We start from the raw sequence: 20,891 nt of genomic DNA, 5'->3' as shown, positions 1-20,891 counted from the left end.
TTTTTCTGAGTACTGTTTTAATAAAGCCCGTATATTGTTGCACTGCACTGTGTCCGGACACATTTGCCTGCTGTACCCAAAAACAAACCCTTTCCACACAATACAGATATATTTCTACTTGAGGGCATAAATGCAAGATAAGTGGTTAAACATTTTTAAAAGGCAATCCAAGACAAACAACTTTACTAAGGGTAGTGCAACACTGATGTTGAACTTGTGGGAAAGATGAAAACTGATTGGCTCACAAGGGACATTACTCCAACACCTGAAAAGTCACAGAACTGTTTCTGTGTTAGATAAATCAGCTGATATTTCTAATGATCTGTTAACTTATTATGATGATCAAACTTCAACAAAGTAGTCAATAGCTGACTCACAAACTAATCAGTAAACTCCAAGACCTGAGCCTTGATACCCCATTAACTGGATTAACTCACCTCCAAACCACAGTCAGGGCAGATTGGCAAAAACATCTCCTTCACAATCTCCATCAGCAATCTCTTCCATAATCACCAGAGTTGTTATTTTTATTAAAAAAAACTTGTCTAATTTGCTTTTGTATAAATTAATATGACTGCTTCCATTGTCTCCATGGTGGCCTGTTCCATGGGTCAACTATTTGTTCAACAATATTGCCTATCAATTTTTCAAACATGACTGTAATGACATTGCAATGAAAAATTTTCACCTATTTTTGCATCAGCAGTTGGGGGACCATCTCTTACCTGGAACATGTCTTGCTCTCAAATGGGGATGAAAATATTTCAATTCGTAGAACTAACATGATTCAGAAACAAAAGTAAAGGGAAGCGATAGATCCCTTTCAAAGCTGCAGGCTTTCAGCATACAGAAGGAGAGCGAATCAATATCTTCTGTAGAAAGCAAGGTAATTTAACAAACAGGCAGAAAAAAAATAGAAATCGGGATCAAAATGTTGGTGAATTATAACCTCGCAAATTTCCTTGAGTAACGCAATACCCATGAATAGATCATACAACAAGACTGTACCCTGTTTTGCAGCGGTGTTTTGGAAGAGAAGATGCAAGCATTATCACCGAATTAAACCAGATTCTGCAGATTGGTGGAATTTATTTTGATCAGCTGAAAGAGCAATTCTGGAGAAAACATTCAAACAACATTGATGTAAATACCTGATTTGTTTATCAGCCATTTAATTCAAAACCCAAGTCTTCTGTGGAATGAAAATACCCTTCAACTCGATGTTAAAACTTTCAAAGCAACTTTGTGTGGTCAGGTGGGGAGCTGTTATCTAAACTTCGTCACCTGTAAAATAGAACAGAGCCAAATCAGAAACTTTGTGCAAATACCAATGTACACAACCAGGACTAAATACTTTATGGCTGCACCTTGTACATTCTTCCTGAACATATTCCGAGTTCATAGTACTGTTGGCAGAAATTCTGTAGCGCATAACAAAATTGAAGTTTGAATCCACTTCCAATTACATAGAGCACAGTAATATGATTGACAGTTAGCCCATGTTATGGCAAACAATATTGTAAAAATTGCAACTGAAATGTGAATTTATTGCTTCTTTGTCCATCGTTTATTTTTACAAGCTTGACATGAAATAAGTCGGTAGGCAACAAACCTGACAGAAAATAGATAGATGTGATTAGCAGCAAAATTGGTAGGATCTGTCATTATTTTTATTACGTAACATACAGGAAAAAACGAGAACCAGTGGAAAGGTGGCCGAGGGTGGGAAATAAAATCAAACACAAGCACTGTAATAATTAATTGAGATTACTTATCTCCTTAATATTTCTGAGCCAAACATGATATGTTTAAATTTTAATGTTCCCTTGCCATAATACGGCAAGACCACAGAACTCCAAAAGGGAAGCAAAACCTCAAAATTTATCCAACTACTCCAACAGATCTCAACATTTATCACTACTAGACTGTCAGTTCTGACACAGATTGATCAATGGCAAGTTTGCTCCAGTATCATATTTAAATAAAGGACAAAAAACAAAATATTCAGTGAGAGAATACAAGCAGAAATTTACAATTATAGTTTCCAAAATACAAGGAACAGAGTTGTAGATTTTAAATCTCAAGTCACAATCAAGGATCCAAAATGTGCATTTAGTAATAGAATTTGACTTACTCAGATCATAAATGAGAAATTGTCTAATTTTGTCCTGTCCAGTAAAATTTATTCCAATTATGTTTGAAGGAAATTGTTTTATGTCATTTGATCAATTAGCTGAAAAGTTCCATTTGCCTAAGACACGTCCTCTTAGATATTTTCAAATTAGGAGTTTTCTACACTCTTTTCTGTCAAATTTCCATTTGCCTTTTCAACTAATTTAATTCTTCTTCAATTAAATCCTTCCCGAAAAGGATTGATAGCTAATATTTATAACAGTTTACTTAATTTACATCCTACATCCAATGATAAAATTTAAAGGTGCTTGGGAACTGGAACTTGAGCAGCTACTTTCTAATGATTTACGTGAAAGAATTTTTCAACTTGTCAATACTTCTTCAATTTGCACTCATCACTCTTTGATTCAAGTCAAGGTAGAGCATAGGGCACATATGTCTAAGGACAGATTAGCCCGTATTTTTGCTAATACAAGTCCTATTTGTGAAAGGTGTAAATCTGAAGAGGCCAAACTTCGAAAAAACCGGGTGACAATTTTTTCAATATTTTTATATGATTCAAACTAATAAACAAAATTGAACCATTTCCAGTTTTTTTTTCCTCTTCAAGGTCTTGGAGTTTACTGATTAGTTTGTGAGTCAGCTATTGACTACTTTGTTGAAGTTTGATCATCATAATAAGTTAACAGATCATTAGAAATATCAGCTGATATATCTAACACAGAAACAGTTCTGTGACTTTTCAGGCTCATGTTGGAGTAATGTCCCTTGTGAGCCAATCAGTTTTCATCTTTCCCATAAGTTCAACATCAGTGTTGCACTACCCTTAGTAAAGTTGCTTGTCTTGGATTGCCCTTTAAAAATGTTTAACCACTTATCTTGCATTTATGCAAAGTGGAGGCGTAAAGGAACTGCATACCACCTCCTCTGTGAAATATGGTGGTGGGGGTGTTATGCCACAGGTACTGGCGCACTTATCTTCACTGATGATGTAACTGCTGATGGCCATGGCAAAATGAATTCTAACATGTATCGAGCAAATCAGGGTCCCTTCTGTCATTTAAGAGAAGGTTGGACGTGTACATGGAGGTGAGGGGGTTGGAGGGTTATTGGCGGTGAGCAGGAGGTTTGAGCTAGTGGAGTTGTTCTAGTGAACCGGTGCGGACTCGAAAGGCCGACATGGCCTGTTTCCGCTCCGTAAATGGTTATATGGTTAAGTGCGTTTTGTTTACTCAGGAAGAATCTATTTTCTACTTTGAAATTACTCTCAGAATGGATTGATCAGTTGATTTAGTTTATTGGGTGTTTTAAAAAAAATTCCATCAGTTAGATGATTTTTGTTTTATGCATTCACTTTTTATTTCCTTACTCAATGTACTTGTCAATATATGGAAATGTTGAATTAATTTGAAAGTACTTGATTGTTATATTCAAGGACAATGTATATTACTTTTTCACATTTTTTGTAAAGTAAGGTTTTTTTTCTTTTTGAGGAAAATTAATGTTAAAAAAGAAATTGTCTATGTTATTTTGCATAACTATGAATACAAAACTGGAAATTGCAATGCATCTCAAATACCACCATTGCAATTGAACAATGACAAGTTTGGACACTGTTCCATCAATGGCTTATTGTGGTGTGTTTATCTTACGTACCTATGTGAGTGCAGCAGGCAAGAATTGCAATGCATCTGTACAATGTGCTTCTGCATATGACAACATCTCCCATTTACATACACCGTGTTTATACTTCTGGGCTCAAACACATGCTGTCCATACCCCTTTCCTCATGTATTGTGGGTTCAGGAAGTCAGCTAAAGACATTCACAAGGAGTGTTACTTAAATAAGGCTCAAATAATTATTTCCATTCTTCACACAGTATAAGGTAAAAGGTTCCATTATTGTCACGTAATACTACATTTAGAATGTAGCATGAATGAAATCCTTTAACTTTTGACTACCCTAAGGCAAACAGTGTCGCCACTTTGTCCAGTGCCCCTCACAGGAACCTACAACACATGGTATTCCTGGGTAGTCTCCCCTCCAAGGACCTGAGCCTGCTTAGCTTCGGATATCAGACAATCTCAGGCGTATTCAAGCTATTAGGTGCCTTTGACCTACTACCATCAGGAAGGAGGCACAGGTGCATCAAAATCAGGTCTGCCAGGCTGGGAAATAGCTTCTTCTTGCAGTTTGTGAGATTGATGTACAGAATCCTGTATATGAGTAAATTGTTCAAAATATTGTTCCAAAATATGTATGTACATACATACATACATTTACATAGCACACATACACACACACTTATTTTATATTCTATCTTTATGTACATATATGATTGCTATGTTCTGTGTATTGTGTATTTGTGCACACCGTGGTACGGAAAAAAAACTGTCATCTCTTTGTACGTGGGGAGTCAAATGACAAGAAACAAACTACAGACCCAGTTAGGCACTGCAAAGGATAGGGCTTGAAACATATTACTCACTGATTGCATAGATTCTCGTTAAAAAGACACGACATTGGTCAGGGCAGGATCATCAGTAAGAAGGGTTGATAGCTCCTCAACATGGGTGGCAGACTATATACAAAAGGGTTTGGGAAGATGGGGAAAGGGAGTCTGGCTGTACCTTGGTGAGAGACAGTGAAAGGGGTAGTGACATGCAAGAAGTTAAGTCATTTTACTTACTAGCAGGACTTCCAGTCACATAGAATTAAGACCACTCTGCCCTGGGAGCACTCCAAAAGAAAAATCAAAATTCCTCTGACAGCACAGATGTCTTGAAATTCTATTAAAAGGTCTACAGAAATTAATCTTAGGAGCTACCAGCACAGAAAAACATCAGGATCAGAAGGTGACTCGGAATGGAGAGTGTTGAAGCAAATTTTAGAAATGATGCGATCAGATTCAAATTTGACCGCAACCATTATTGAGCCAGATTAGGGCATGGTTCAAACTGCAGAGACCAACTCCACACCATCAAATACCTGTTGATCTGATATGGTGACCAATTGGTCAAAAACCTCCCAGCTCTTTAGGACAATCACATTCCTCAGCTCTTGGTCCTTTTCCCCACTGGTTATAGAACATTCTGTTCACTCAGGTTCTTTCTAAATGTCTCGAGTTCTGTCTCTGCCACTCATTCCCTCTCCAACACAAGTGCACTTTAGCTGCTGTGTGTACAGTTGATGTACTACATTGAAATTACTAACCCTAACTCCTCCTAAAGTACCTCCCAAACTTGGTGCTCTGCATTCAACCGTGGAAACACCACCAACTGTCCGTTCCCCAACAAGGCACATACCAACCTGTCATGTATCAGAGTCCCTCATCGTTGCAGCGTCTAAATCTTGCTATTCCTGATCCGCAATGCTGTGAGATAACTTTTACAGAACACTGCATTGGTTCAAGGTAGCAGCCGACTAACAATCGCCTTCATAGCAATGTGAGTAGCACAGAAAATGATTCCATTCTTGAAATATTTGGTCTGGATATAACTTGAGTGTTCCCCCCCCACCCCCCCCCCCCCCCAGAGTCTCATGACAGTAGGGATAAGGTTTAGGCAAAATATCCTCTTGAAAAATTATCCTGACCTGCACTCTCTCTTTTAATGATCATTTCAAAGCAAGAAATTCCCTTTACCTCTGTGCAAGCCTGACCATAAAAGTTTAATCATCCCATATAGAAATTTACCTGGAACAGAGGATTTTGGATAGTGATGCTGATTATCTGAAAGTGAGCTAGGTAATCTATCAGCATTCTTCATCTTGGTTCCTTCCTCAAATTGGAAAGCTGATTAAATTTGTAGTCAAGACTCACAGGTGGAAAAAGACAATTGGATTCAAAGTATTTTCAGTGCACCATTTTGTACCTAACAAGACTACAAAATTGTAGGATTACACAATAAACCAACTGAAATAGATAAGATTTAAAGGTTTCAAATCAAATTAATGCTCTTAATTTGTTACTACGGCAAATTTTGATTGTCAGCATCTTACATTTCAATTGTGTACAAATTCAGCTTAACAGGCATAAAACCCTGCTGTAATTGATGGTAGTGATTATAACCAGGGTCACTTCACATCATCTAACTGAAAACAAAACTAGAGAGCACTCCGGGATCACTCCCGACGACTTACAATCTTCTACCAGTTATGGGGAAGAGGATCTTTCATCTTAACAAGAAAGGGTTGATTGGCAGAGTTGTTGGCTGTATGTCAGATTTAAATTAGTTGTTTATCTCAGTTAAATTTGGATCTTTTAAAAAAATAATTCTGGCTACAATCAGTAACCCTCAGGAAGAAATGAAGCCTTTTTGCAATGTTACACAATTGAAGAAATTCAATTTATGGAGTCATACAGGGGTGACTAGCAATAAACCAGAGGCAAAGCAAAAAAGAATCATTTCTACGATTAACTTAAAACCCTATCTATTCAAACATTGATACTGTAGCTTCAAAGGAATGTACTTACTTCAAAATCTAGTGACCTTGGAATAATGTGGGCTGTAACTTCCACAAGGAAGGCAAAATGGTGTTGAGAATATTTTCAATGATAATGAACAACTGAGAATGCACATCTCAATCTTTCTTGCAGAATTTCACTGATCACATCCGAAGAAACAAACTGATCACATTCTGTGAAACACGTGAAGGTGCATCTGCCAATGGGGTCTTGAAGGGGAAAAAAAAGGCTACTTAGAACCTGGCTGCATCATCCACACAGCCTGGGCCGACTGCCAGGCCCCTGCCAACTCTGCAGTGCAGCCATCTGTTTGCAGATAGGAGTAGAATTGGAGAAGAAACGGTACTCAGGTGTTTTTCCTTGGAAAGGTACCAGTAGACGCCCCTCCCCGCACCCCTCTACTCCACACTCCACTAACATCGCCGCAGAATAGAACTGGGCGATACAGTTTTCAAAAGTCAGGGGAGTAGACTTACAACAGCGATAAGGAGGGACTGCTTCTCCCAGAATAATGAACTGGAGGAATTCTGTGACCAAGAGTAAGATGTTGCATTATTTAATGTATATAAGATGCAGTTAGATTGGATCTTTGAAGAATAAGGAAATTCAGGGTTCTGGGGAACAGGTGGCTAAGTGGAGCAGAGTTTAGCCATGATCTTATTGAGAGGCAGAACAGGTTCAATAGGATAGATGGTCTACTCCTCATGTGAAGAGACACAACAGGCATCAGAGATCAAGGCCAGAAAAAGATCTGTTTCACTTGGATTTACCTTTGTAGTTGTGCAAGACATCAGGATATAGAACATAACATTAGTTGTTGGTAGGTGCTGCTCTTACATTTAAAAAAAAAGAGAATTATTACACTTGCAGCTTATCAGCACTTCAACAGAGTTAAAAGGTATAGAACATATAACTACATTTGGCAGCAAGTTTTAGTCTATTGTCACTACGATGGGAATAGTTGGTGGAAACAAAAAGTCATTGTACCTTCAAGGGATTTAGGAAACTGCTGCGATTGCATGCAATGACAAAATGATGTCAAAGCTCTTCAATATCAGCTGGCAGACATTTAACTTGGGTAAAATGAGACTGCAAGCCAAAGGTAGAGAAGTCTATTGTCATCTGATTGCACAAGTAAAACCCAACAAAACAGCATTCACTGGTCCTCAGTGCAAAACACGCAGACACACAAGCAAACATTACAGACATACCAACAAACAATACATATGCAGGACAAGTATTCATATTCTGCATACACAAAAAAATAAATAATTGTTTCAAGAATATGAGAGTCTCAAATGGGCAGTTTCTTTGATCATTCAGCATTCTCACTGCCTGTGGGAAGAAGCTGTTCCTGAGCCTGGTGCTGGTGCTATGATACTCCGATATCTCTTTCGTGATGGGAGTAGCTGAAATGTGCAATGTGGAAGGGGGTCCTCAATGATTTTGAACACCCTCTTCAGAGAAGATTCTGTTAGATTGCATCGATAATGGGGGGGGGGGGGGGGGGGGAGAGAAAAGAGGGAGACTCCAGTGATCCTCTGCCACTCTTATGGTCCTGTGGATCGACCTCCGATCCATTTCTCTGCCACAACCATACCATACTGTGATGCAGCCGGCCAGGTCGCTCTCGATAGAGCTCCTGTAGAAGGTTCACTTAATGGTGGCTGGTAGCCTTCCCCCCACTTTAGTCTTCTCAGGAAGTGCAGTTGATGATGCACCTTCCTGACAAGTGAGGAGGTGACGTGTGTCCACAATAGGACACTAATTAATGAACTGCAAGGAACATGGTGCTCTCCGCTACAGAGTTGTTGATGTGTAGTGGAGGGTGGTCATTCCTGGTCCTCCTGATGTCCACAATCATCACCTTCATCACAATCAACCAAACATTGAGACTCAGGTTGTAACTCCCACAACATATCACAAGATTTTCCATCTCTTCTCTTTAAGAAGTGCAAGAATACAGATTTTACAGGAAATTAAAAATAAGAGGCAGTGTTAACCTGCAGCACAATGGGTATAAAAAAAATCAACTGGAAGTAAAAGCTTGACAAACTAGAAAGTAACCAATTGTTATTGGGAAACAGTATTTAAAATGTGGATACATAAGCAAAATGAACCAATAAGTCAATGGTTACATTAAGATAGACATGGCCTCACAATCAATACTCGCAACAAGCCTACTTCAACACATCAACCAAAGATTGAGAGTCCAGAAAGGACACAATTTTGCTTATTTGTGCAACCAAGACAATTTATAATTGTAATATTATTGCAGAGAATAAATCCCTAGCAAGTTTCGAGGTAATAAGGAGGGTTCTGTTCCTGAGAATTCTTCGTAACCCGAACTGTCTGCAAGTTGGAAATGAACAAGTGTGTGGGAGAGTGAGCAGTCGCCAGCTGGTCTCACTGACTGGGTGAGTGTGCTAAGCAATGCTCGATCCAGCTCCCTCTTCCTAGTTTTTGCAATTCATGGGGAAAGAGACAAAATATTCAGAAGTGCCCAATTGCTGTCCAGAAGATGCCTGCAAATCCATCCCACTAGTCTCCAAAATGCTCAATTGAATGTAATGGATAAGTCAGGCATTCAAACACGAAGGTCTGCAGTGTGATTGTATGTAGTAAAAAACATAGAAATGCTGGAGTAACTCAGCAGATCTTGCAGCATCCATAGGAGGCAGCGATATTTGACCGATGTTTCATGCCTGAGCTTTCTTCAAGCCCTCCATACTTTATTCATAGCTTTACTTCCTATGTACGCAGAGCTCCTCCAGCATTTGTGTTTTTACAGTAACCCAGGGTAGGCCCTGTCCCATTAAATTAAATTGACAAGCTCTTGATGCACCTTCCTACAGTCAGTGGTGCTGTACCTTGGTAGGAAGGGCTGAAAAGGACTGAAATCTACCAAGGAGCTCAGCATCTCATCCAGAGAACATCAGAGACCTCTTTGTGAACTGTTTTGTTAATCCAGATTCTGAACAGCGTGTAATAAAACTGGAGTAATATGCCAAAAAAGGTTTTTGATAAAGCCAAGCACAGTTTAAGTAGTGACTCTCTACTGCTTAAGGATCTCAGTACAATACAGTGAAACTCTTACTGACGTATTGAAAGTACTAAAAAAAACAAATATTCCTAGATTTCTTGAGTTTCATGAATCATTGTTTTTATAGATTTTTCCCCAATGAAATATGATGCTACACTCTACTGCATAATTGAACTTGATGCAGTACAGAAGGGAAAGTAGCAGAACAATTACAACAAAAGGTATAGAAAGTAATAATTCCGTGCTCGCTTCGGCAGCACATATACTAAAATTGGAACGATAGAGAGATTAGCATGGCCCCTGAGCGAGGATGACACACAAATTCGTGAAGCTTTCCATTTTTAAAAAAAAAGTAATAATTCCCACGAATTGAGATATGTTATCAAAAACAAAAGGAAAATATGAGAGTCAATGTGGTAAAATAATTCAAATACTGTATTTAATTTAAAGAGGTACCTGGTAAATAAAGTCATAATTGCGCAGGTCATTGACAAGGCTATCTCTAAATATTTTGGAATGATGTTATCCACAGAACAGTGACAAATTGAACCAAGAGGATTCCCACTTCAAAGAAACATGTCATTAGATGCAAGCATAGTGGGCTGATATCACCTCAAACCGTGCATCTTGGCGCCTCACAGTTCGGCGGGCAGCAACCTCCTTTGAAGAAGACCGCAGAGCCCACCTCACTGACAAAAGACAAAGGAGGAAAAACCCAACACCCAACCCCAACCAACCAATTTTCCCCTGCAACCGCTGCAACTGTGTCTGCCTGTCCCGCATCGGACTTGTCAGCCACAAACGAGCCTGCAGCTGACGTGGACATTTACCCCCTCCATAAATCTTCGTCTGCGAAGCCAAGCCAAAGAAAGAAGAAAAGAAACAGTTGGAGGTTAAAGCTAATCAAGGAAAACTAAATCTGCAAATGACAATGTATGGAAAATGCATTCACATACTTGTTTTGAGAAGGAAAGTACTGGGATTATGTACAATTGGCCTTTTAATCATCAGATAAAGAGCACAGGCATCATCATGTCATAAACGCTGATTTGGTGTGCCATGCCATCTGACGAGAATGAAGCAACCATATTTGCTTTAGAGTTTCTGTATCATGTAGGCATTATTATGGTTCTAGCTAACCAGTAGCTCAGTAAAAGTTACATTCCACATTCATTACAATAATTTTGCACCATTACCTGCAAAGTGAGCAAAGCTCTATCCTTGCAAATAATTCAAAGAAAACATTTTTGCACAAATACATCTTTAAAAATGTTTCCTCCTTGCTTTTTAAAACAATGGTATTTAGCTTTGAAAATGTACTTGTATAAAAGAGTGCATTTTTAAAAAAAAACTGTATTTACCTCTAAAAGCAGTGTGATGAAGCACATTCTTTATTGTTTTCCATTGTTCAATGTAGAAGTGACTCGAAATTCAAAGATGAAATTATACTTAGTGCAGAAATTTGGCACACACTCACCAGAGGACCGTGTAAATGTCATAAATGTGGCTCATACTACTCTGAGAGGGGGAAAAAACTGTGCATCCTCTTTTGTGTTTCACCTGCAATCAATGACGTGCCACAAATCTGAACATGTTGTTTGTTTACCATTGAGGTCGGAATTCTCTTTTTTCTAACCTGGAAGGCATTGACAACCTTTGACCCTGTTACCATAGAGAAATCTCTGGCTTGGAGAGCTGCGTCGCCGAAGTAACAGATCCCATAATGTCCAAGAGGGCAGGATCTGGATTGTCTATCCACACATGAGAGCAAGTCCTGCCAGCCCCTGGCAATCTCCCAAAATCAGCTAGACTCCCATAGCTCAGGGCTAAACAGCCGCACTGCTAGATGTAGCCCACCCTGTTCCTGCACCACTCTCCAGTTTTCCAGCATCTGCAGTACTTCTTGCCCACTACCCCACACTTAGCTCTCACAGGTAACCCTCTCTTCACATCGGCGGAGGGGGGGGGCGGGGGAGAACTTGGATTCCAGAGTACCAGCAGAGGTTTGGGGCAGACCCAAGGGCCTCAGTGCAGCAGCATATAGATAATTTTGTCTGCAAGAGTAAAACAAGATCATAAGACATAGGAATTAAGCCATTCAACCCATTGAATCTCCTCGTCAGAGGAATCATGGCTGATGGTTTTTTTAAAACTCTCAACCCCATTCCTCCTCAAAATGATGCCATTACTAATCAAGAACCTATCAACTTTTTCTTAAAATATACATATGATTATATTGAATTCCACACATTTGACACCCTCTGGTTGAAGAAATTTCCCCTCATCTATGTTTAAATGAGACCCCCATGCATCTAAACTCCAGCAAGTTCAGTCCTAGAGCTATGAAACACTCACGAGTGGATGAGGTACACTCAGTGCCCTGGAGTACCTCCAGGATTTCTTCAATAAAAGTGAATTCCCATTCAAGCCTGATATACAAATTGGTCCATCCTGGACGTAGAAACAAAATTAAAACCCTTTTCATAAAGAAAATTATTCAAGATTCAATTTATTTTCTATGAAATAAAACAGTCTCATATTACATGAAATTGCTTTTGCCTGCTGTAAGGCAGACAGATTTGTCATCGGCAGAAGTTGTCTGAAGTGCCTCTTAGAAAGAAACAATAGACAATCCCCCCAGAGTCACCAAGTGTCTGTAGATTCACCTCCAGCTCTTCTGCAGCCACACAGAATCCAGTCCAAAGCACTGGCAACCTGAGCTCCAGATCCAAAACTTCGACAAGGTCAGGAACCCTTTGACACCCCCTTGCATCCTGATTCCGATACCTGCTACCCCTTCAGCCAGTTGTGAGCCAGTTTCCAGCAGTCCCCAGCCCCGCACGAGTCTCCTGACAGCAGTCTCCAGCAGACCTCATCCGCCACTGTAGTCACCGGCCATTTCCTCTGCTTCTCCTTCTCAGATTGGGAGGGGGTGGCCTCCCCATTTTATGGTGCCCTGTGCCAGTCCTCCACTCCCCTGGAGTCTGCAACCCCTCGTGGCTGCTGCCGATTATAGGCACTGCCATCTTGGGCGCAGGCACTGCTATCGCAGGATTTTAAATTAAATTACCACAGTCAGCTCCTTTAACAGGTTTCTCAACCTGTGCAAAATTGACGGCAGTTGAAACCCGCAGGAGTGCTGCACCTCCACTCCTCGTGGGTCCGTACCAGTGACAGCACTGCCATTTTCGACTCCATGGTTAAAGCAAAAACTTCAATGAACAACACTTCCTACAATTTCAATAGTAGGATTAACAGATGGACAAACAGAAACGATACGATTTGGAAAATTACATTTACCACTTGGACATAACTGTAAAAAAAAGACCAATGCAAACTTGTACATTTCCACAATGACATACAGCATGATAACAAGCCTTTTCAGCCCATGCCTTCCAATTAAAACCGACTAACAACCCCAAAGGCTTTGAATGGTGGGAGGAAACCATGCAAACAGAGCACGAATGTACAAGCTACAGATAGCGCAGGATTCGAACGTAGACCTGTGGCACTGTAAGAGCCTTATACTAACCATGCTGCCCCAACTTGTATTTAACCAATTATTAAATAGGAAGAGTGTACAAGCTCCTTACAGACAACATGGGATTCAAACCCAGGCTGCTGCACTATATTTCATGCATGATACATTCTAAATTTAGTATTGTGTGGCAATAATGGAATCTTTATCTTTAAACACATTACACTAACTGTGCTGCCCCAACTTTCATTCAGCCCCCTTTTTAAAAGGGGAGAACGTACAATTTCTTACAGACAGCACCAGATTCAAACCCGGTTTGCTGGTGTTGCAAGAGCATTGCACTAACAATGCTGCCCAACTTGTATTCAGCCCCTTTATTAACTGCTAGGAGAGGAAAAGGAAAAAGGCAAACAAAAAAAATCTTCAGACATGCACACATCTTTGTTTCTTCACTTGCACACACAAGCTCGTGAACAAGAAATTAAAAGTAAATTAGTTTTAATTTAATCAGTAGAACACCAGGACCAAAGATGATTGGGGATGGAGAGAATAAGTAATTCCATTTTATTAATTACTCAGACTACACAGCACAATCCAAACATCTGACCATCACAATACCATTTGCACAATCTACATTTCCAAGGACACTATCAAAACTGACCGTTTAGTCAACAAGCCTACGAAATGATCACTGAGGAATTCTGTTGGACAGCAAAAATAAAAATTCCAAGGTCAACTAGCTCAGAAGTCCCAAATGTGTTATTGTGAAACACTAAACTACTAATACAATAACGCCATGCAATAAATGAAGGCTGCCAGCCATACACACTTGTATTCCAGCACTCACTAAACATTGGAAAAACAGATCATTAGAGCAGTCAATTTGAACAAAGCAGAAGGAAAATAGGATCACAGATAACAATTCAACAGAGGAGCAACAGAGGGTGTGACAAATATGGACACAAATAATTGGTTGGAATTCACAATGGATGTAGTCTATGTACGAGCCTTTTACTGATAATGAAAGCATTAATGTTCAAATTGCTTATTGCAGTCTCACAGCACAACCTTAAAACTGGGCTCATAGATACCCAATATACTGAAGGGCAATCTGCACTTAAACTCCTACAGATGAATTAGTCACATCATTCCAGGCTGATAATATTCTAAGGGCAATTCAAATGGACTCACCCAGTGGAACCAAATTTAAACCAGAAAAGTTCATCCTTCAGAAAAATCTGGTGTTGAAAATGGATTGCTGCTCTCTCCCTCCCTCTCTCCATTCTGCAACTACAGTTTTTATCCCCTATCCACCAGAATCACAGCTGCAACCACACAGCTGAACACAAATTCCTTTTTTCATTTCACAGCCTAAGCGTCTCATTCTCTTGAGATGCAAGCCTACAAGGTTTGGCAAATGTATATCATAAGAAGGGCATAACCATGAGTAGACCTTTAATCCCCTCATGCCTATCCTAACAGTCAATAAAATATTAGTTGATCTTCTCCCTCAGTACTACTTTTGACCTGTACCAACCCCATATTCCTGGCTTTCCTTTTTAAAAAAGTATCAAACCCTGACTGACATTCTATAAGTCCTCGAGGAAAGAACTCCAAAGATTCAATTCCCTCTTGGTGAATAAGTTTCTTTGCATCTTGGTTCTGAATGACTAAGACAATTACTGAGAAATCCTGATGATTCGGCATCTGGCTCACCTACTTCCTGTCCACTTCCCAAGGTGAGAAGTGATGAAATTAAAACCAAGACTAAGGTCCTGAATTTAAATAAAGGGAATTATGATGGTATGAGACAGGAGTTGAGTAAGATTGATTGGGTGGTGTTTATGGGGGAGTTGACTGTGGATAAACAATGGAAAGCATTCACAGATCTAATGGAGAAATTGCAAAAATCGTTTATACTGGTTTGGCATAAAAATAAACCAAAAAAGGTGACTCAACCATGGATAACAAGGGAAATTAAAGACAGCATTAGGTCCAAAGAGAGAGCATATCAATTGGCCAAAAAAAGTACCACAACCGAAAACTGGGAGCAGTTCAAGATGCACCAAAGGAGGACAAAGGGATTAATCAAGAGAGCAAAAATAAATTACGAAAGTAAGCTTGCGGCAAATTTAAAAACCGACTGCAAAAGCTTTTATAAATATGTCAAGAGGAAAAGATTGGTGAAATCCAGAGTAGGTCCTTTGCAGTCGGAATCAGGGGAATATATAATGGGGAATAAGGAAATGGCAGACCAATTAAATTCTTACTTTAGTTCTGTTTTTACATGAGAGGATACAAATAATCTCCCAAGGATGTTGGGAAACATAGAGACTAATGCAAGGGAGGAATTGAAAGAAATCAGTACCTCTAAGGACATGGTCTTGGGGAAATTGATGGGATTGAAGACAGATAAATCCCAAGGGCCTGATAATCTACATCCTAGGGTACTTAAGAAAGTGGACATTCAGATAGCAGATGCTTTAAGAATTATTTTCCAGAACTCGATAGACTCAGGATCAGTACCCATGGATTGGAGGGTAGCTAATGTTACCCCACTATTTAAAAAGGGGGGTAGAGAAAAAGCGGGGAATTATAGGCCGGTGAGCCTTACATCAGTAGTGGACAAAATGATGGAATCCATTATTAAGGATGTAATAGCGGAGCATATGACTAGCAGAGAAGGGATCGGACGGAGTCAACATGGATTTACAAAAGGTAAATTGTGCTTGACAAATCTATTGGAATTCTTTGAGATGGTGACAGGTAAAATAGATGGGGGAGAGCCAGTGGATGTGGTGTACCTGGACTTCCAAAAGGCCTTCAATAAGGTCCCGCATAAATGACTGGCTTACAAAATCAAGGCTCATGGGATTGGGGGCAAAGTATTGATGTGGATTGAGAACTGGCTGGCAGGTAGAAGACAGAGAGTTGGGATAAATGGCTCATTTTCTGAGTGGCAGGCGGTGACCAGTGGGGTGCCACAGGGATCTGTACTGGGACCCCAGCTGTTCACAATTTACATTAATGATCTGGATGAGGGGATTGGATGTAATATCTCCAAATTTGCAGATGACACTAAGCTAGGAGGGGTTGTGTGCACGGAAGAGGGGGTCAGGAAGCTCCAGTGTGATTTGGATAAATTGAGGGACTGGGCAAATGCACTACAATGTGGATAAATGTGAGGTTATCCACTTTGGTAATACAAACCGGAGGGCAGATTACTATTTGAATGGCAATAGATTAAGAGATGGGGAAGTGCAGAGAGACCTAGGGGTACTTGTACACCAGTCTCTGAAGGTGAGCATGCAGGTACAAAAGGCGGTTAAAAAGGCAAATGGTATGTTGGCCTTCATATCAAGAGGGTTTGAGTATAGGAACAAGGATACCTTACTGCAGCTGTACAGGGCCTTGGTGAGACCCCACCTGGAGTATTGTGTGCAGTTTTGGTCACCTTATCTAAGGAAGGATGTTCTTGCAATGGTGGGAGTGCAGAGGCGATTCACAAGGCTGATGCCTGGAATGGCAGGAATGACTTATGAGGAAAGATGGCGCAAATTGGAATTGTACTCGCTGGAGTTTAGAAGATTGAGAAGGGATCTCATAGAGACATATAAAATTCTGGCAGGACTGGACAGAATGGATGCAGATGGGATGTTTCCAATGATGGGAAAATCCAGAACCCAGGGCCATGGTTTGAGGATAATAGGCAAACCATTTAGGACCGAGATGAGGAGGAATTTCTTGACCCAGAGGGTGGTGAATCTGTGGAATTCATTGCCACAGAGGGCAGTAGAGGCAGATTCTTTAAATATATTTAAGAGGGAATGAGATCTATTTCTTCAGTATAAGGGTATTAAAGGTTACGGAGAGAAGGCGGGGACGGGGTACTGAACTTTAAGATCAGCCATGATCTCGTTGAATGGCAGAGCAGGCTCGAAGGGTCGAATGACCTACTCCTGCTCCTATCTTCTATGTTTCTGTTTCTATGTCAGTTACCACATACCCTTTCCACATACTCGGGCCTTCTTTCCCGTGCTTCGTTCAAGCTTTGTTCACAAAAGAAAATTCTACTGTACAACATTTCAAGAATAAGTCAAAGCCAATTTGATGAGTGTCAGAGCATTAAATAGTATAATATTAGAAATATGTAATGTTCAGGCACTGTCAGTTTAACAAAAATGCTGGGGCGGCAAGAGCTGCTGTTATGGCAGCACTGCCACTAGTGCAGACCCGGGAGAGCAGGGAACAACACTGCTCCAAAGGGTTTGACCGCATGATCCTAATGCCAGCACTTCCATACAAATGGCCTGCAAGAGGAGCTGGTGTTTTTAAACTAAAATCTTGCAACCGCGGGTCAATGCCCAAGATGGGGACACCTGTGTGCTCAGCAGTGACCATGAGGATTTGCAGACTCCAGGAGAACAGCAAATCGGCTCAGGGCACAAGAAATAGGTCATTCGACCCTCAATGAGAAGGAAAAGCATAGGAGACAACCCAACAGGATAGTGATCATAGCAGCAGACAAGGGGCTCAGTGGCTAAAAGGAGGAGGGGGGGGGGGGCTCAGTATGGCAGTGCATGATCCCATGGACAGACATGTAGGCATGGGAATGGGGTGGGAAATTGAAATGAGTGGCCATAGGAAGATCTTCGCTATTGCGGAGGACAAACCTGAGGTGCTCAATGAAGTGATCTTCCAGTCGCTCCGATATAGAGGAAACTACAACAGGAGCACTGGATGAAGTGGATGACACCTGCAAATTCAGAAGTGAAGTTGTTTTTAGTTGGAAGGACTGTTTGGGGACCTGAATAGTGGTGACGGAGGAGGTGAGGGTGCAAATGAAGCAACTCTTGCAGTCACAGGGGTAGGTGACAAGGTGGCGATTGGTGGTGAGGGAGGAATGGAAGAAGGAATCACAGTGGGAGTGGTCCCTGCAGAAGGCAAAAAGAGGAAAAAAAGAATATGTGTCTGGTGGTGGGAATCATGTATTAGGTGCAGAAATTGCAAAGGACACTATCTTGGATGCAGAGGCTGGTATGATGGTGAGGGAAGTGTGGGCGCAAGTGTAACATTTCCTGAGTGAAGCTTCACTTGTGAATCTGCAGGGGTCATCTACAGCATCTGATAGTCTCATTGCAGCCTCCTCTACATTAGAAATGCTGGACACATTTCTCTCTCTCTCTCTCTTTCCCTATCCCTTAGCCCTTTTCATCCAGCTCCCCCATCTGTTCATTCAGACAGCTTTTTTTTTTATCTTCTGCCCTTCCACCAATATCCACCAATAACCTATTGGCCTTTTCTCCTCCTACCCCTTCCTGCCTCCCCCACCTTTTTATTCAGACATTTGCCTGCTTTCTGCTCACATCTTAATAAAGGGTTCAGGACCAAAAGGACCCTTTGCTGCGTGACCTGCTGAGGTACTCCAGCACTTTTGTGTATTGCACTGCAATCAGAACGTCTGCAGACTTTTCTGTTCAGCTCCATTCTTAGTGTTCTTAACATAGAACACTACTGCACAGTAGAGGCCCTTCAGCCCTTGATACTATCCCCACCCTTAAAGGTATTAAACCTTCCCTACCACATAATCTATTTTTCTTCCACTTATGTGTCTGTCTAGGAGTCTCTTAAATGCACCCATGTTTTAGCCTCCACCACCATCCCTGGCAAGGCATTCCAGGCACCCACAATCTTACCCCTGATGTCTCCCCTAAACTTCCCTCCCTCCACTTTGTACTCGTGTCCTCTAGTGTTTGCTGATCCAGCCTTGGGAAACAGGCACCGGCCGTCCATCTTATCTATGCCTATAATAATCCTGTAGACCTCCATCAAGTCTCCTCTCATCCTTCTACGCTCAAAAGAAAAAAAAAGTCCCAGCTCTGCTAACCTTGCCTTACAAGATTTATTTTCCAATCCAGGTAACATCCTTGTAAATCTTCTCTGCACCCTCTCCACAACTTCCATGTCCTTCCTGTAATGAGGAGACCAAAACTGAACACAGTACTCTCAGTATGATCTCTACTGCTTTCTTTTAATTTTTTAATGTATTTTTTTCTTTTTTCCACCTAACAAAATATTTTCATGTCCATTCCCCAAATTTAAATTAAGTATCCTGAATAAATATCTGATCATCCAAATTGGGTGCATAAATATTCAAAAAGTTCCATTCTTCAGAAAAAAATTGACAATTAACTAAGATATCTTCCTTCCTGGTCTGTAATTACATCCTGGATTTTAACTGGTAAAGTTTTTATAATTAAAATTGTCATTCCCCTAGTTTTGGAGTTGAAAGTTAAAAAAAACTTGATCTACCCAGTTCATTTTCAATTTTAAATGTTAACTGTATGTCAAATGGGTGTTGTAAAAACAACAATATCCACTCCTAATTTCTTCATATATGACAGAACCTTCTTCCTTTTTTGAGAGGTAATTAATCCCATTGATATTAAAATTCAATATCTCCATCATTGTTGTATATTCCAACAAATTAAAATCTTTTTTCTGTCCAGTAAAGTAAGTGTGTGTGTGTGTGTGTGTGTGTGTGTGTGTGTGTGTGTGTGTGTGTGTGTGTGTGTGTGTGTGTGTGTGTCTGAGGGCTATAACCGAAAGCAAGCCGTGGCGACCTCGCTACATTATGACAAAAGACAAAATTGCTCAAAAACTACCAAAACCTTGATCATCAATTTTTACATTTTCACCAATTTATTTAACATAACAGGCAGAAACACTAATTGCATTGGCAAATATCAGAAACATTGGCGAGACCCCCATGATAGGCAATAGAACAGTGGAATGTAAAGGTGTGAAAACCAGAAGTACAGGCCTTGAAATGAAAGGACCAGGTTTATGGTGGTGTTATCATACATGGTCAACAGAACAAGGTTAAGACCTATGGTAATCTTCAAGTGCAAAACAAAACCCAAAATAAAATTCCAGATTTTTTTTTTGTACATTTTCATGAAAAAGGATGGATGGATGAAAATGGTGTAAAACTAAGGATAAAAAATGTGTGGAACAGACAGCCAGGCAATTTAAGTAAGAACAGAGTTTGCTGGTCTGAGATGTTTCATAGCCACTTAACTGAGAACACTAAAAGATTAGCACTAAATAATACTTACATGGCAATTATCCCAGGTGGTTTGATGTCTCCATTGCAACCTCTCAATGTCTGCTTCAACAAGCCATTCAAAGACCACGTGCGTGAAGAATGGAATACATGGATGGAGTGCAGAAAAATCATTCACAAAAAGCGGGGCAATGTGTGCTGCATCACTTGATGTGCTGCGTGACTTTGTGCTCAAAGCATGGGATAAAGTGAAAGCAGAGTGTAATAATAAAATAGTTTAAAAGTGTAGTATCTCATGTGTAATAGATGGCATAGAAGATGATTTTTTGAGGCACACTGTCGACGAAGCTGCTAGGTTATAGCTCTAAGGCAGTATCTAGAATCCATAGAAGAAAGACCCCACACACACACACACACACACACACACACACACACACACACACACACACACACACATAATGGAGGGTGGTAATGCTAGCTTATCTGGCATTTTTGGGACCCATATGATGACTGTTTAAATAGTGAGAGTATGGACGTGTTGGCCACGATCTTTGCCTCATACGATGGTAGTGATATTGAAGGATTCTAAATCTATTTTGTTTTGCCAAGAAAAATTTTGTTCTAATATACTTGTAGCATGAAAATTTGTTGTAGTTTGGGTTTTTTGGGGTTTTTCAAGGGTCTACTTATAGGCCGAATTGATGT

At 40.3% G+C, this 20,891-nt stretch overlaps 2 protein-coding genes and 1 non-coding gene across 11 annotated transcripts in view; 2 read left to right on the top strand and 1 right to left on the bottom strand.

Moving 5' to 3' along the window:
* LOC138742504 (large ribosomal subunit protein P2-like) overlaps positions 1 to 20,891 on the top strand; it is a 479,457-nt gene that overhangs the window by 307,142 nt on the left and 151,424 nt on the right. The window lies entirely within an intron of this gene.
* slc25a22a (solute carrier family 25 member 22a) overlaps positions 1 to 20,891 on the bottom strand; it is a 148,292-nt gene that overhangs the window by 86,836 nt on the left and 40,565 nt on the right. For all 9 annotated transcript variants that reach the window (XR_011344149.1, XM_069896771.1, XM_069896775.1 and 6 more), the window contains one exon: positions 1,152 to 1,284. Coding sequence is in view for 6 of the 9 variants with exons in the window: in XM_069896771.1 (XP_069752872.1) it covers positions 1,152 to 1,171 (20 nt within the window). In the remaining 3 variants the exon portion in view is untranslated. The remainder of the gene's footprint in view (positions 1 to 1,151; positions 1,285 to 20,891) is intronic.
* On the top strand, positions 9,884 to 9,987 carry LOC138752131 (U6 spliceosomal RNA). The gene has a single exon (XR_011350401.1). It is a non-coding gene; the product is annotated as a U6 spliceosomal RNA (small nuclear RNA).

This window comes from Narcine bancroftii, chromosome 1 (assembly GCF_036971445.1).
Source record: "Narcine bancroftii isolate sNarBan1 chromosome 1, sNarBan1.hap1, whole genome shotgun sequence".
In the NCBI taxonomy this organism is placed as follows: domain Eukaryota; kingdom Metazoa; phylum Chordata; class Chondrichthyes; order Torpediniformes; family Narcinidae; genus Narcine; species Narcine bancroftii.
The sequence above is the reverse complement of the archived record's forward strand: the minus strand, read 5'-3'. Positions and strand labels throughout refer to the sequence as shown.